Genomic DNA, 15,622 nt, shown 5'->3' on the forward strand with positions numbered 1-15,622 from the left:
TTCCCCATCCCTACCTTCTACACGCTTCCTGTGCTTCCCCACCCCTAATTTCCAAACATTTATTTCCCCTCACTCATCCTGCTAGTCCTCGGATCTCCACCCCTCTCTCCTCCTACATCCCTGTCCCTCATTTTTCCGCGCTTCGCCTACTTCCCCAGTCCTCATTTCTTAACACTTCGCCTACTTCTCTTTTTTTAATTTTCCCTCGCTTTTCCTACTTCATCTGCGGTAGTTATCCTCACAACACCCAATTTCCAACCATTAATTTCCTTTCACTTCCCCTACTGTCCCTCCTTTCGTTACTCCTCGAAATAGAGGGAAAAAATCTTATAAATGAAACTAGTGTGAATAGATGAATATTCTACTCAAAAAGATATGTTTTTGATTAAAAATGGAATAGTTACGTTTTCAATTAGAAAAACTAGTTTTTCACCAGAAAAAAAATTTTCAATAAAATAGTTAAACTCGCAACCAAACAGATGAATTTTCAACTAAAATCAAGAATTTTTAACTAAATGATTTTAGGTTTGCTACGAAAAATAATCAATTTAGAAATAAAATTGGGTTTACAAATATTTAGTTAAAAAATTTGTTTTTAAACAATAAAAGTAAAGATTTTCAAGAAATTAGTTCAATTTGCAACCAAAGAGATCAGTTTTCAACTAACATGATGAATCTTCAACTAAATAGTTAATTTTTAATGTAAAGCATAAAATTTCAACTAAAAAACAACGATTTTGCAGTAAAATAGTTAAATTTTCAACGAAAAATATAAATTTTCTACAAAAACATGAATTTTTATCGAAGAAGATTAATTTTCTTTCAAATAAGGCGAATTTTCAAAAAAATACATAAATATTCAACCAAATAGTTCAATTTTTAGTTGGAAAAAAACTAATTTTCAAGCAAATAGTTAGATTTAAAGCCAAGGCGAAAAATTTTGAAACAAAAAGAATTAATTTGTAATAAAATCCAACCAAGTAGTTGAATTTTCAATCAAAAATATTAATTTTCTTTATCTTTCTTTCCCCACTTAAATTCCATATGCATCAATAGAACCCAATCAGTAAAGTAAACTTTTTTTTAGAAGTTCTTTTTCGTTAAAAAGCCAATAATTCTATTTTTAGTTGCCAAATTTTGTCACTTGGCTGAAAACTCAATTATTTGGATAAAAATTCATCCCTTTTGGCTGAAAATACGGCTTCTTGGGTTGAAAATTTGGGTAGAAAATTCACCTGTTGTTTAAAAATTAAAAATTCTTTTTGCAAATTCCCAATCTATATTTGAATAAGTAAAAAGGGAATTTTTCGCAGTCTATATTGACCCATCCAAATAATCAGGATTTAGGACTGAATTAATGAGATTAAAATCAATTTTAAAAACCTATTTGACCTCCAATAATCAAGTTATTGTGCAGAATTCATCAAAATAAAAGCAAGAATCAAACGACCAAACTTGAAGAACTACCAGAAAATATGCAAATTGCAATTTTAAAAAATATAACCATTTTTTTTTAAAGAAAAGAAAAAAATTCTTTTTTTAAACAAAAATAAAAAACAAGAAAGAAAAATGAGAAGGTAACCAACCAAATCCCCTTCACTCTCTTTTTTTATTTCTTTAGATCTTTTTTATGTTTATTATTATCAAATCATAATAAAAAAAACATTTGTAAAAAATAATCAACATTTCGGCACTCATATAGCAAGGCAAGAAAAATTTGAGCAGACAGGAACAGCAACGAAACCACGATGCTCTCCTTCTGATATTTGAAAATCAAGTGAGATTCAAAATCCAAACCCATCCTAAACATACTATTATAAACATTTTATGTTTATAACAGATTGGTCTTTTGACCCTCACCGTATATTTCAGGTATGTTTATAAATTTTTGACCCTCTCTTGATTCTCGGGTATCAACAAGAGAGCATCGTGGTGTCGTTGCTGTTCCTACCTGCTCAAATTTTTTTTGCCTTGATAAGGGTTGCCTTGAAAAGGATAATAATAAAAAAGACGAATGAAATTTAAAAAAACAAAAAAAACAATGAGGGGGATTTGGTTGGTTTCTTTCTCATTTTTCTTTCCTCTTTTATTTTTGTCCAAAAAAAGAATTTTTTACTTTCTTTTTAAGGAAAATTTGAATCTTTTTTCAAATTGAAATAGGAACATTTTATGGTGGTTGTCCAAAATTGGTCGTTGCATTCTTGGTTTTATCGTATAATTTAAAGTGTAACTTTCATTCATAAGTAGCTTCCACTGACTCAATTGGTAATTTTAAGTGACTGATTGATTCAGTCAAAAATATTGACGAATTCATCTATTAAAACTGAATTTTAAATTTAAATCAACTAACTTATTGACATTTAATTTTGACTGATTCAGATAATGCAGATTTAATAAATGATAAATCAGTCAAAGTGACTCTTCAGATCAATCAATTTGACTGACTGATAAAATCAGTAATTTTTAATGATCCAATCTGTAATTTTTACTTACGATATCAATTATTCGGGATGACCTAGTCAGTACCTTTCACTGAACAAATCAGTTATTTTAAATTATTTAAGCTGTAACTTTCATTGATCAAATCAGTCATTTTAAATGGTCTGATCGGCATCTTTTATTAATTAAATCCCTAAATTTATCTATTTCGCTACTTGAATCATTTTTTGTTATTTTTCATCATTAATTTATTGATTTTTTACTTAGAATATATAAGATAAATCAGTCACTTCTATTGAGTGAAAATTTGTTGTTTCAAGTGACTTACAAATTCAATCAACTATATAAATTTGTTTATTTGTTAAATTTAATCATCAGAATTTTGTCTGTTTTAAATTTAGAGTGCGTATTTTTTTAGTTGATTGACTAAACAATTTTTTTTTTAATTCAATTCTTTTGTCGAATTTTGGTTTTAAAATTAAACTTTTTTAGTTCGGGAGTGAACTATTTGGTTGAGTTTTTTCCTTCTTGACTAAAAAGTTTTTCTTAAAATAAATTTTTTTCGAAAGATATAACAACTATTACATTTTTTATTGAAAAATAATTCTTTTTATTTGAGAATTCATATCTTTACTTGGAAATTCAACTACATACAACTTGTTGAAAAAATTTTCTTTTTTGATCGAAAATTAATCTTTTTGTTTGAAAATTTCTCATTTTTATTTGACAATTCAACTACTTGATTTAAAGTTCAACTATTTTGTTAAACATTCATTTTTTGGCTTCAAAGTTGATAGTTTTTGATTTAATATTCATCTCTTTGGTCTAAAATGTAACTATTTGGTTAAAAACTCTTTTTATATATTTTTTTTAAATTAAATTTTTAAAATGAAAATTCAACTTTTTTACTTGTAAATCCTGCTTTTGGTTGAGGATTTAACTCTATCGTTGTAAATTTGTTATTTTTTGTTTAAAGAATAATTTGAGAAAAATCTGTGAATTTTTAAACATTTTAGGCCCTGCTTGAATTAGTTTCCAATTATGTCTTTTGGTTTTAACTTTAATCTGAAAAATGAACTATGTTAAGGTATTTTATATAAAAGAAATTAGTTAAAGTTGGAGATATGCACCTACAAAAAGCGTTTCGTGGTCTATTAGGTAATTCAAATCTCCCCCTCCCTTTCCCCCTCCTCCTCTCCTCCTCATCTCGTATCGAGTCTCGCATTGAGCCTCTTCTCGCGCCTCGTCTCGAATCTCGCCGCGTCCTGAATCTCGTCTCGAATCTCGTCTTGAGAATCATAAAAAATATATTTTTGAAAAACTGAAAAGTGCATTTTTGAAAACTGAAAAGGTTTCTGCCCGGGGCTAAGAAACTCTAAAAGTATGTTGAAAACTTTTTATTCTTTAAACACTTAATCGTTAAAACGGTCTAAAAGGGGAATAAAAAATCGCTTAATGAACTTAGAAATGAAATAAGTAAAAAAAAATGACTAACCAGAGTGAGGAGTAAGGATGCATTTTTTTGGCTGAGAACTGAGGCGATTTCGTCAGTATAGTAGGTTTCATCAACATCGTATCTTTCCTTGAAATCTTGAAGGGAGTGTATCTTCCCCATGAAAACTGCATATTCAGCTGGTAAACGTGGAAAGAACAAGATCGACGAGCCCGCGTTCAAATCTAGGACTCCGAAGCAGTCCGGTTCCTCAACGCCGAAACAATATTGGAAGAAGGATTCCTAGAAAAAGTGAAAACCCGACAGGTCAACATGAGTCACAAAGAGTAAAGAATAAAGAATAATGAGTTGGGAATCGGAGGCAGTTAATTTTATCGCCTGGGAACCTATTGGTTTAGGCTTAGGCAGTTTAGACTTTAGAGTTTAGGGAACGAATTCTTCAGTCGTTCGTTATGGTTACATACTTTCTATTTCACAATTCATTAAATTTTAATTGCCTCGCCGTACTTTTAGAGTTTAGACCTTAGACTGGGATGGGCCGAACAGTAAAAAACTATTAGATTCATTTGTAATAGCCCTGAAAACTTTCTTTGTGTCATTACAAACAAATTTCTCACCACTGGCTAAAACGATTGAAAATTTTCAAAATTTCAAAACTTTTTTGGTCTAGAAAATTTTTTTTATTTGTTGTAAGTAAATTTAATGGAACTACTTAACCTTAGAGATGGAAAAGTAAGAAAACATTTTTCTGGTTTTAACCACAAAAAAATAATCAAAAATCTAGTTTTGCGTAGTTTTTGTTTTGGTAATAAAAAATAACATTAAAAATAGAAAAATTACATTTCTGGAAAAACAAGACAAGCTGTAAAAAAATTGATAGACAAAAGGTGTTCATCCATAAAATTAGCTAATAATTTCTGATTTATCATTTTTTTACGAGACGTTTAATCTTTGTTTTAAAAGTAGGAAAATAACAATAAAACTGAGAAAATTAAATTTTTAGAAAAACGACACAACCTATGAAAAACATTAATAGACAAAAGACGTTAATCCAAAAATTAGCTATTAATTTTTTATTAATCGTTTTTATGGGAAACTGAATTCGGGTCGGGATGAATTCTCTTAGTGGGTTCTCTTACTCAAAAAAAATTTCTAGTTAAAGTTACTTTACGCGTCTGGTTAAACAATGTTTAGTTATTTTAATCATAGATGATGGTTAATATGACTAGAAAATTCTAGTTAATTACCTCGGGTTAATTTTTTTGGTTAAAGCTATTCTTTTTAATTTTCCTGGCAACATAAATTAAAACAAACTTTGTTTCTTAATTCGTTTTGTATTTTGGAGAAAAAACGAGAAAAAGATGGAAAAGAGAGGAATTAAACAACAAAATCAGAAAAGAAGGGAATATACGGGAAAGAGGGCAATTAGTTTGAAACAGTTTAAAATCTTGAATAGAGTGGAATTAATTTAGTTAATAATTTTTTTAAAGTAAAATTTTGTCAGTTTTTCAGTGAGGATTTTAAGACGCAAAGGTATTTAAAGACGAAAGTCCTTCCAGACGAGTTGGGTCGAATGTATAGCTGATTTCAGATAATATACCTGCTGACCGTTCAAGAGCGCGTTGACCCTTCCCTGGCCGATCGTTCCCCGAGCTGACTTCTAGCTCGAACCCAAACAGAAGAGAAGGCCGCAGAACTGGCGAGACGCGACGCTTCTCATGCGTTACTAATCAAAGAAAATCATCTACCCTGCTGACATTTCCGGCCTGATTGTCCATTTTCAATTCCGAAATTAACTTCGAATCATTTTCTAATCCCTTTTACCTTATCCACGAACTTCCATGCACCACACTCTTCCATACACCGCACTCTCATCCGACCATTGAACTCGCTTTCGTATACCGCACTCTCTTCTGAGCACCGCACTCTCTTCCGAGCACCGCATTCTCTTCCATACACCGCACTCTCTTCCAAGCACCGCACTCTCTTACGTACACCACACTCTCTTCCGAACACCGCTAGCTCTCTCTCTCTCTCTCTCTCTCTCTCTCTCTCTCTCTCTCTCTCTCTCCCATACAATGCACTATCTTCTAAGCACTGCACTCTTTTCCAAGCACCGCACTCTCTTCTGAGCACTGTACTCTCTTCCGAGCACCACACACTCTTCTCGTGAAGTAATTTTTTCGTCTTCGTTCAGGAAAACCCGCCTAATTATCACTAATCAGGGAATGTATCGCAAATTGAAACTGCTCTCAGGTTTTTCCATCTTAACCTTCGAGTGATAAACAGCTTCCAAACATGTTTTTTTCATCGAAAGTTGGTTAATCAGGATTATTTTTGATTACATGAGATTACTTCTATTTACAATGTAGAATTACTTTGGATTACCTAATATTACTCGTGATTGCATAGGATTACTCTGGTCTGGATTTTCAACCAAAAAGAATGAGTTTTCAATGAAATTCTTGAGTTTAAAATGCATGGATAAATTTTTAATCAAATAGACTAATTTTTAACTGAAATGCAGATTGTTTATTGAGGAAAGTGACTTCTTAACTAAATGATGGAGATTTCCACCAAAAAAAAATTAATTTTGAAACCAGAAGATTAATATTCTACCGAAAAATAGAAATTTTGAACAAGACACTTGAATTTTCAACCTAGAAATTATGTTTTAAACAAAAGCCAAAAATTTTAAACAAAATAGTTAACTTTTTCAATCAAAAAGATACATTTTCAACTTAAAATGGAATAGTTGAATTTTCAACCAAAAATAAAATGATAACATCATTGGTCAAATTCCTTAAAAGAAGATTAATTTTCGAGCAAATAGTTGAATTGTTAACCAAAATCATTAAATTTCGACGAAAGTTGTTATTTTTCTACAGAAAAAGACGAATTAAAAAAAAAATACATGAGATTTCAAAAAAATTGTTAAATTTTCAACTAAAAACGATCAATTTTCAGTGAAAACATTAGTTTTCAACAAAAACAAAAATGGAATTTTCAAGAAATTAGTTAGATTTTCAAACAAAGAAATGAATATTCAATTAACCCTTCGATTGCACACTGGGTCATTATAACCCTGTCGCCAACTTTCACCGACTACAATTTCTGTAGCGTGCCGCGTCATCAGTCGTCGTTGAGAAGCAATCGAAATCAAAGCAGGGTCATGGACACCCATATGTGTACTTCACGTCGAATTTATTCAAATTTGGATTTATCGTTTTCATCAATTATAAACATTTGTTAGTAAAAAAGTGCTAAAACTGTTTTTAAATTTTATGCAAGTACACCTCTTAATTTTGGTTAGTTAAAAGGTTTAGTAGTTATGAAGTTAGAGACGACCAAAAAGTGAAGAGGGTCATTTTGACCCAGTGTGTAAGAAATATTTGGAAAAATAGGTGTGTACTCGAAGGGAATTATGAATCTTTAGCCGGGACCATTAAGTTTTTAGTTAAAAACTAAATTTCCAACCAAAAAAGAACGATTTTCAACAAAATAGTTAAATTTTCAACGAAGGACGTAAACGTTGAACTAAAATGAAGACTTATCAACCAAATCGTTAAATTTGCAACCAAAGGGATGAATTTTTAAATAAAATGTAGAATTTTTCACCAAATAGTTGAATTTTTAACAATAAACATAAATTATTAATGAAGAAAATTAATTTTCTACTCAAATGGAATAGTTCAATTTTTTATATGAAAAATGAGTTTTTCACCCGAAAAAAAAAACAATTTTCAACAAAATAGTTCAACTTTCAACCAAAGTAATGAATTTAAAACTAAAATAAAGAATTTTAAACTAAATAGATAAATTTTCAACGAAAAAAGTTCAAGTTTCCAACAAAAGTGGATTTGTTAATTTTTAATTAAAAATTAGTTTTTAACCAAAACAAAAAACAAATTTTCAAGAAATTAGTACAATTTTATACCAAAAAGACGAATTTTCGACTTAAATGATGAATCTTCAACTGAATAGTTAATTATTAATTTAATTATATTTTTAATATATAGAAAAAATTGACAGTAAAATTTTCCGTTAAAAAAATAGTTTTCAACCAAGAAAAAAGGAGAAATTTAAAAAAATTAATAAAAATTTTTAACAAAGAAGTGAATTTTGAACTATAGTCAAAAAGTTTTAAACAAATAATTGATTTTTCAACCAAAAACATGTATTTTATTCAAGAAAATTAATTTTGTTCGGAAAAAGACAAAATTCCAAAAAAATACATAAATTTTCAACCAAATATACGAATATTGAACTAAAAAAGATCAATTTTGTATCAAAAATTGACGTTACATTTTTATTTAAAATAATTAGTTGTTTGTCCGAAGAAGAAAAACAATTTTCAAAAAATTAGCTAAATATCTAACCAAAAAGAATCTTAAACTAAAATGCATATTTTTCAACCATATGTGCAGTTGAATTTTAAGCCTAAAAGAGAAATTTTTTCACGAAAATGGAATATTACATGTTTAATTAAAAAAAAAATTAAACCAAGAAAAACTAGTTTTTGAGAAAATAGTTAAATTATCAATTAAAGATAATTTTGAACTAAGTATTTCAACTAAGTATTTGAACTTTCAACCAAGTAGATTAAGTTTCTACCAAAAAATGTGAATATTTAACAAAAACGCATACACTTGAAACCAAATAGTTGAATTTTCAAAATAAAAGTTCAGTTGTAAATTCTATCATTTTCATAGAAAGTTTAATTATTTGATTGAACATTAACTTTTTGTTTGAAAATTTAAAGTTTTTGGGATGAAAAATTTCTACGGGGTGTCCAAAAGGTTCCGGGACAGCCAAATAAATCCTTAGATACAATTTTTTTGGAGCAGGTTAAGAACATTCTTGAAGTAACTTTCAACGAGGAATCCAGTGTTGGCATTATTTTTTACCTTGACCATGACCTTCATAATTATTTCAAGGTCACCTTTATTTTGAAATGGAATGGCCATTTTTGACATTGGTAATCGAAAAAGCGGAAATTTTTACTTTAAAAAGTGTAGTCAGGTCATAAGTAAGGTGTGGCCTTGATGGACGTATCAAGGTCATTCAAACTTCAATATGGTGTGAATATTTTTCCGCAAGCTAGCTTGTTAAAATCATCCTCTTAACCTACTTACTCACCTAAGCAATGCATATTAAATAGTGACCATCGAGTGACCTGGACCATAATTATCAAGGTCATATCAAGGTCACTCTTTGTTTTTTTTCATTGAAACGACTCCGTTTGACATCGGAAATCGAAAGATGGAAAAATTTCACATTTAAAAGTGTAGACAGGTCTTAGGTAAAATTTGACCTTGACGGACATCAAGGCAATTCAAAAATCAAGGTCACACCTGACTACACTTTTAGAAGTTAAATTTTCCTTTCTTTCAATTTCCGATGTCAAACAAAGTCGTTTCAATTAAAAAACAAAAATTCACCTTAATATGACCTTGATAGTTACGGTCAAGGTCACTCGGTGGTCAAAATTTAATGTACATTGTTTAAGGAAGTAAGTAGGGTAAGAGGATGATTTTTACAAGCTAGCTTGCGAAAAATGTTCAGACCATATTGAAGTTTGAATGACCTTGATACGTCCATCAAGGCCACACCTTACCTATGAACTGACTACACTTTTTAACGTAAAATTTCGCGCTCTTTCGATTGCCAATGTTAAAAATAGGCCATTCCATTTTAAAAAACAAAGGTGACGTTGAAATATTCATGAAGGTCATGGTCAAGGTCAAAACTAAGACCACCACGGGATGCCTCGTTGAAAGTTACTTCAAGAATGACCACAAACTTCTTTTAACAAATTTTACCTAAGGATTTATTTGACTGCTTCGGGACTTTTTGGTCACCCTGTATATTTTCTTTTTAACTTATCTTTTCTGGTAGAAAATTAATCTTCTTGGTTGTAAGTTCAACTATTTGGTTAAAAATGTATGTATTTTTCTTATTACTCGTCTTTTCTGTTTGAAAATTAAACATCATAGTTCAAAATTTAACTAATTAGCTAAAAATCTATATATTTCGTTAAGAATTTATCTTTTCAAAAATTCAAAAATATTTTTCAAGGAAAAGTAAAGAAATAGTAGCATAAGCTTTTGTCCAAGGAGAAGAAGCAAGGGGAAATGATGACATAGGAAGTATGGAAAATGAGTGGGGATGAGTGATTACGTAGGGAAGTGAAGGGAAATTGTGGGAAATGAGGGTGAGAAAATATAACAATTGACTGCAAGTGAGGGGACATTATTAGAAATATGGATGAATAGGAGAGAGGAAGTGTGAGCTAAGAAAGAAAGTAGAAGATAAAAGAAAAGGGAGATTTAGAGGAAGAAGATAAGGCGGAGAGACAGGAGCTAAAAGTCAAGTGACTGGAGGAAAGTAGAAAAGATAGAGGCAATAATGGGAATTAGTGTGAGTAGGATAAGTGAGTGTAAGTAAGAGGACATTCAAAATGAGGGTGAGCAGAAGAGAGGAAGTGTGAGCTAAGGAAGCAAAGTAAGAAAAATGAGGAATGGTAGAAGTAGAGGAGGAAGATGGGGTAAGGAGAAAGAAGCGAAAAGTCAAGTGGGAGGAAATAATGGGAAATAGTGGAAGTAGAAGAACTGAGTATGAGAGGACATTATTAAAAATTATGTTGACTAGGAGAGAGGAAATGTGGGCAAAGAAAGGTAAGTAGCAGAAGTGAAGAAAGGCGGAAGTAGAGGAGGTAGAAGATGTGAAAGGGGGGTCGGGAGAAAAAGGTGAAGCGAGGGAAGAGAAAGCAAGGAAGTGAGGAAATTATGAGAAATGAGGGTATTGGAAATAGTAGAAATAGGAGAAGTGAGTGTGAGAGGACATTATTAAAAATAAGGGTGATTAGAAGAGAGGAAGTGTAGGCTAAAAGTAAAGTGAGGGGAGGGAAAGTAGGGAAGCGAGAGGTATTGATAGGAAATGAGTTTAGGGGAAGTAGGAGAAGTGAGTGTAAATGAGGAAACGTTATTAGCGATAAGGGTGAGTAAAAGAGACGAAGTGTGGATTAAGGAACGGAAGTAGGAGAAGTCAGGAAAGAGGGAAGTAGACAAGGAAAATATGATAGTTCAACAGGAGCAAAAAGTGAATTCAGGAGAGAGAAAGTCGGAAAGTAGGAAAGTGAGAGGAAATGATGGAAAATAAGTGTATAAAAGTGAGTGGAAGTAGAAGAAGTGAGTGTAGGTGAGAGGACATTATTTTAAATAAGAATGAGAAGGAGAAAAGAAGTGTGAGATAAAGAAGGAAAATAGGAGAAATGAGGAAAGGAGGAATTACAAGTAGAGGAAGAAAATGTAATAGGGGTTCAAGAGCTAAATTGTGAAACAAGGGGAGGAAAGTGAGGAAACACGGCAGTAACGGAAAATGATACAACGAAAGTGTAAAATGAAGGAGGAATATGGGATAGGTGGTCAAGAGCAAAAACTAAAGTGGGGGAAGGGAAACTAGCGAAGTAGGGTAGTGGGGGAAATGAGGATAGGGGAAGTAGGAAAAATGAGTGTTAATAAAGGGAGATTATTAGAGTTCAGGGTGAGTAGGAGAGAGGATTTGTGGAGCTAAGGAAGGGAAGTAGGAAAAGTGAGAAAAAAGACAAGTAGAGAAGGAAAAATTTTGGATAGGGGGGTCAGGTCAGCTGCAAAAATGGAAGTGTAGAGAGGGGTAGTACGGTGGGAAGGGAGGGGATTTATAAAAGGGGAAAGGGTTGCAGACCTGATTAACATCTTTTTAACTTAATTAATGGATTAATAAGCTACGAAACTCTTTTTTTGGCACACGGCGCCTACTGCGACTATTTCTTTTCTCGAAATAATATTAAAATAGTGTCATAGCACAAAAAGAGTGTAAAATAGTGTCAATAGTGGGGTGAGTGCAAGGTCTGAAACTGTCTCTGTTATCTGAGTTGTTTTTAGCGATGAATGAAAAGTGTTGAAAGATGGGAAATGAAAACACGGGACAATAGGAACACGTGACTCTAGAATATATAACTGAAGTTTGCAGCAGACTTGGTGTATTTTCATTGTACTTGATTGTGATTGGAATGAATTGAGCACGTGTTTTTCTGCAACGTCAGGTCTGCAGAACGGTACACTCGTTCTAGAAAAGCAGGTTTTAAAGGCAATCCTTTGAAATAATGGAGGGCTCGTGCGGTTCACAGTGACACAAGTAACAAGTAACAAATTCCAGGAGCGTATCGAGGTAAATTTCATTTTCTCGGAAAAAAAAATTATTTAATGGAATAGTTAAATAATTGAACGAGCGGAAACGACCTAAAACTGACGCAACATCAGTCCCAGATAATTATAACCTGCAATCAGAAACAGGTAAACAGGTGTTTACGACCCGAATGCTGAAGGTGCTAAAAGGCCTTTTGTAACAAAACGGAATATTTATGCTCCTACATAACCTTTCACGTTTAGTAAAAAAAATTTTCCACCTTTTCACCTGCAGGCTTCTACTTCCTCGATTTCTATTTATTTATATTAATTCGTTTTCTAACTAATAAATTAAGGGTATGTAGCAAAAATTCGATAGGTATGGTAAAATTTTAATGTTTCTTAGGGATTAACAGAGGAATTCAACTTTCAACCACCAGTAGTTCAATTTTGAACTAAAAAATTTAGATTGTGAACAAAAATTGTAATAGGTGATTTTTTTAAAGTTCTTTTTAAAAATAAAAAACAGGTCGAATTTTCAGCCAAATGAATTAATAACGACGAAGATTAATTTTCTCCCAACAAAGACAAATTCTCAATAATTTACATAAATTTTCAACTAAGTAGTTCAATTTTCAAGCAAGAAGGTCAATTTCCTACCAAAAAATACATATCTTTAACAAGATACATACACTTTCAACTAAAGTGTCAAATTTTAAACCAAGAAGATAATTTTCTACCTAAAAAGACAATTTTTCGACAAAAAACAGGAATCTTCAAACAATTATATAAATCCTCAACTAAAAAATATAAATTTGTTATCAAAAACAAAATCCTTACATTTTCAATTAGAGAATTAGTTTTGCATAAAAAAATTGAATTTTTAACAAAATAGATCAACTTTAAACCAAAGAGATAAATCTTCAATTAAAATAAAGCATTTTTAACCACAGTTGAATTTTCAAGCAAAACCCGGAATTTTTAAGAAGAAAAATATTTTTTTTTTACAAAAAAAAGACAAATTTTTAAGTGAGTAATAGAACAGTTAAATTTTCTAAATTTTGAATTATTTTATTATACTAAAAAAATAATTTCCAATAAAACAGTTAAATTCGCAACCAATAAGATGAATTTTCAACTAAAACGATGCATTTTCAATTACAAAATAAATATTTAACTCTAAATTATCAAATTGCTATTAAACAGTTGAATTTTCAAATAAAAAAGATTTTTTTTTTATCAAAAATGGAATATTTACACTTTTAATTTTGAAGAATTATTAAAAAAAAAACAATTTACAACAAAATATTTCAACTAAAGAGACATCAATTTTCAGCTAAAATTAACATTTTTTAATCAAATAGTTGAATTTTCAACGAAAAATATGAATTCTAAACCAAAAAGATTAATTTTTTACTGAAAAAGACAAACTTTTAACAAAAAATATGAATCTTCAAACAAATCTATGAATTTTCAACTAAAAAGATGAATTTTTTGATAAAAAATGAAATAGTTACATTTTTAATTTAAACAAATTAATTTTTTACCAATAAAAAAACAACGTATTATCCATAAAATATTTATATTTCCAACCAAAGAGATGAATTTTCAATTTAAATGATACATTTCCAACCCGAAAATAAATTTTTAACAAAATAGTTCTATTAAGCATTTAAATTCTCAACCAAGAATAAGATTAATTTTCTACAAAGAAGTCGAATTTTCAACCAAATACATGAGCTTTCAAAAAATTGTTTCAATTTTTAACTTAAAAAAATCAATTTTCAACCAAACAGTAGAATTTTCAAACTAAAAAATATCAAATTTCCGCCAAAAATGGTTCAGTTAAGTTTTTCGTTGAATAAATTGGTTTTTTAACCAAAACAAGAAACGTTTTTTCTTGAAATTAGAAATGTTTTCTTCCAAAGAGATGAATTCTTAACTAAAATGATAAATCTTTAACAGTAATAATTACATTTTTAATTTAAACAATAAGCTTTTCATAGAAAAAATATTTTTCTAAAAATTAGAATTTAAACCTAAAACATTAAGTTTCAACCAAGAGGGATATTTTCTACTACGAAAGACAAATTTCTAATGAAATAGGTTATTATTTAACCTGATAGTTAAATTTTCTGCTAAAAATATAAATTTTTTATAAAAAATTGAATACTTACATTTTTAATTCAAAATATTTATTTTTTGTCTAAAAACTAATTTTTAACAAATTGGAACTTTTAAACAAAAAAATTTATTTTCTACCAAAAATGACGAATTTTTAACCCAATTAATAAATTTTCAATGAGAAAAAATTTTCTAGTGAAAATGGAACAGTTAAATTTTTAATAAAAAAATAAAATTTTCGATCAAAGAAAAAAATGAATTTCCAAAAAAAAGTTAAATTTTTACCTAAATAGTTTAATTTCCAACGAAATAGTTGAAAGATTTCAACTGAAAAGATTACTTTTCATGAACTAGTTAAATTTTCAGTCCAAACAATTCATTATTTATCCAAAAAAATTAAAAGAAAATAGTTAAACTTTTAATGAAACCATTTCCGATTAAAATTAAGAATATTCAACCAGTAAACTGAATGTTTAACAATTAGTTCAGCTTTGAATCAATTAGTTAATTTTTAACTAAACAATATAAATTTTTAACCAAAACGTTAATTTTTAAGTAAAGTTATGATTTTTCAACTGAAACAGTTAGATTGTAAATTAAAAAATAAATTTTGAACAAAAGAATAAAAATTTTTCAACAAAATAGTTAAATTTTTATCCAAAAAGGTGAATGATCAACTAAAATAAATAATTTGTAACCAAGTAGTTGAAATTTCCACCAAAAACTGAATTTTTACCCAAGATGATTAATTTTCTATTAGACACGATGAATTTTCTGTAAGATATATTTATTTGCAATCAAAAAGTTGAATTTTCAACTAAAAATTACGAATTTTCAATAAAAACTTGAATGGTTAAATTTTCAATTGAAAAAAATTACTTTTTAACGACAAAGTTTAGCTTTCAATCACGCAGCCTCATTTAGTCAAAAATTATAGTATTTGGTTGATTATTTAACCATTACATTTTTAGAAAAATAATCTTCTGGATTAAAAAATCATCTTTTGGGTTCCAAATTTATCTCTTTTATTGAAATTTTAATTGATTTTTCTGTTTTTTGTTAAAAATTCATATTTTCTAAATTGAACTATTTGGTTAAAAATTGAATTGTTTTTACGAAAAATTAAATTTTTTGTAGAAAATAAATTTGTTAATTAAAAAATTATATTTATCGCTTTAAAATTCAACCGTTTTGTATATAATTGATGCTTTTAATGTTAAGATTCAACAATTTTGTTTAGAATTAATATATTTTGTTGAAAATTCGTATTCTTTATCAAACATTAATCTTTTCGGTTGGAAAATTCATTTATATGATTGAAAATTTAACTATTTGGTTAGAAATGTATCTTTTTAAGTTGAAAATTTAAATACTTAAATACTTTTTTTTAAAGTTAATTTTTTTCAGAAAATTAAACCACTGAATTAAATTAAACCCA

The 15,622-nt window shown here is 29.3% G+C and overlaps 1 protein-coding gene across 4 annotated transcripts in view; it reads right to left on the reverse strand.

Annotated features, from left to right (window-relative positions):
- Positions 1-15,622, reverse strand: part of LOC117172436 (xaa-Pro dipeptidase) — a 215,568-nt gene that overhangs the window by 76,439 nt on the left and 123,507 nt on the right. For all 4 annotated transcript variants that reach the window (XM_033360369.1, XM_033360371.1, XM_033360370.1 and 1 more), the window contains one exon: positions 3,935-4,174. In XM_033360369.1, coding sequence (XP_033216260.1) covers positions 3,935-4,174 — 240 coding nt within the window. The remainder of the gene's footprint in view (positions 1-3,934; positions 4,175-15,622) is intronic.

Source organism: Belonocnema kinseyi, chromosome 5, assembly GCF_010883055.1.
Source record: "Belonocnema kinseyi isolate 2016_QV_RU_SX_M_011 chromosome 5, B_treatae_v1, whole genome shotgun sequence".
NCBI classification, from domain to species: domain Eukaryota; kingdom Metazoa; phylum Arthropoda; class Insecta; order Hymenoptera; family Cynipidae; genus Belonocnema; species Belonocnema kinseyi.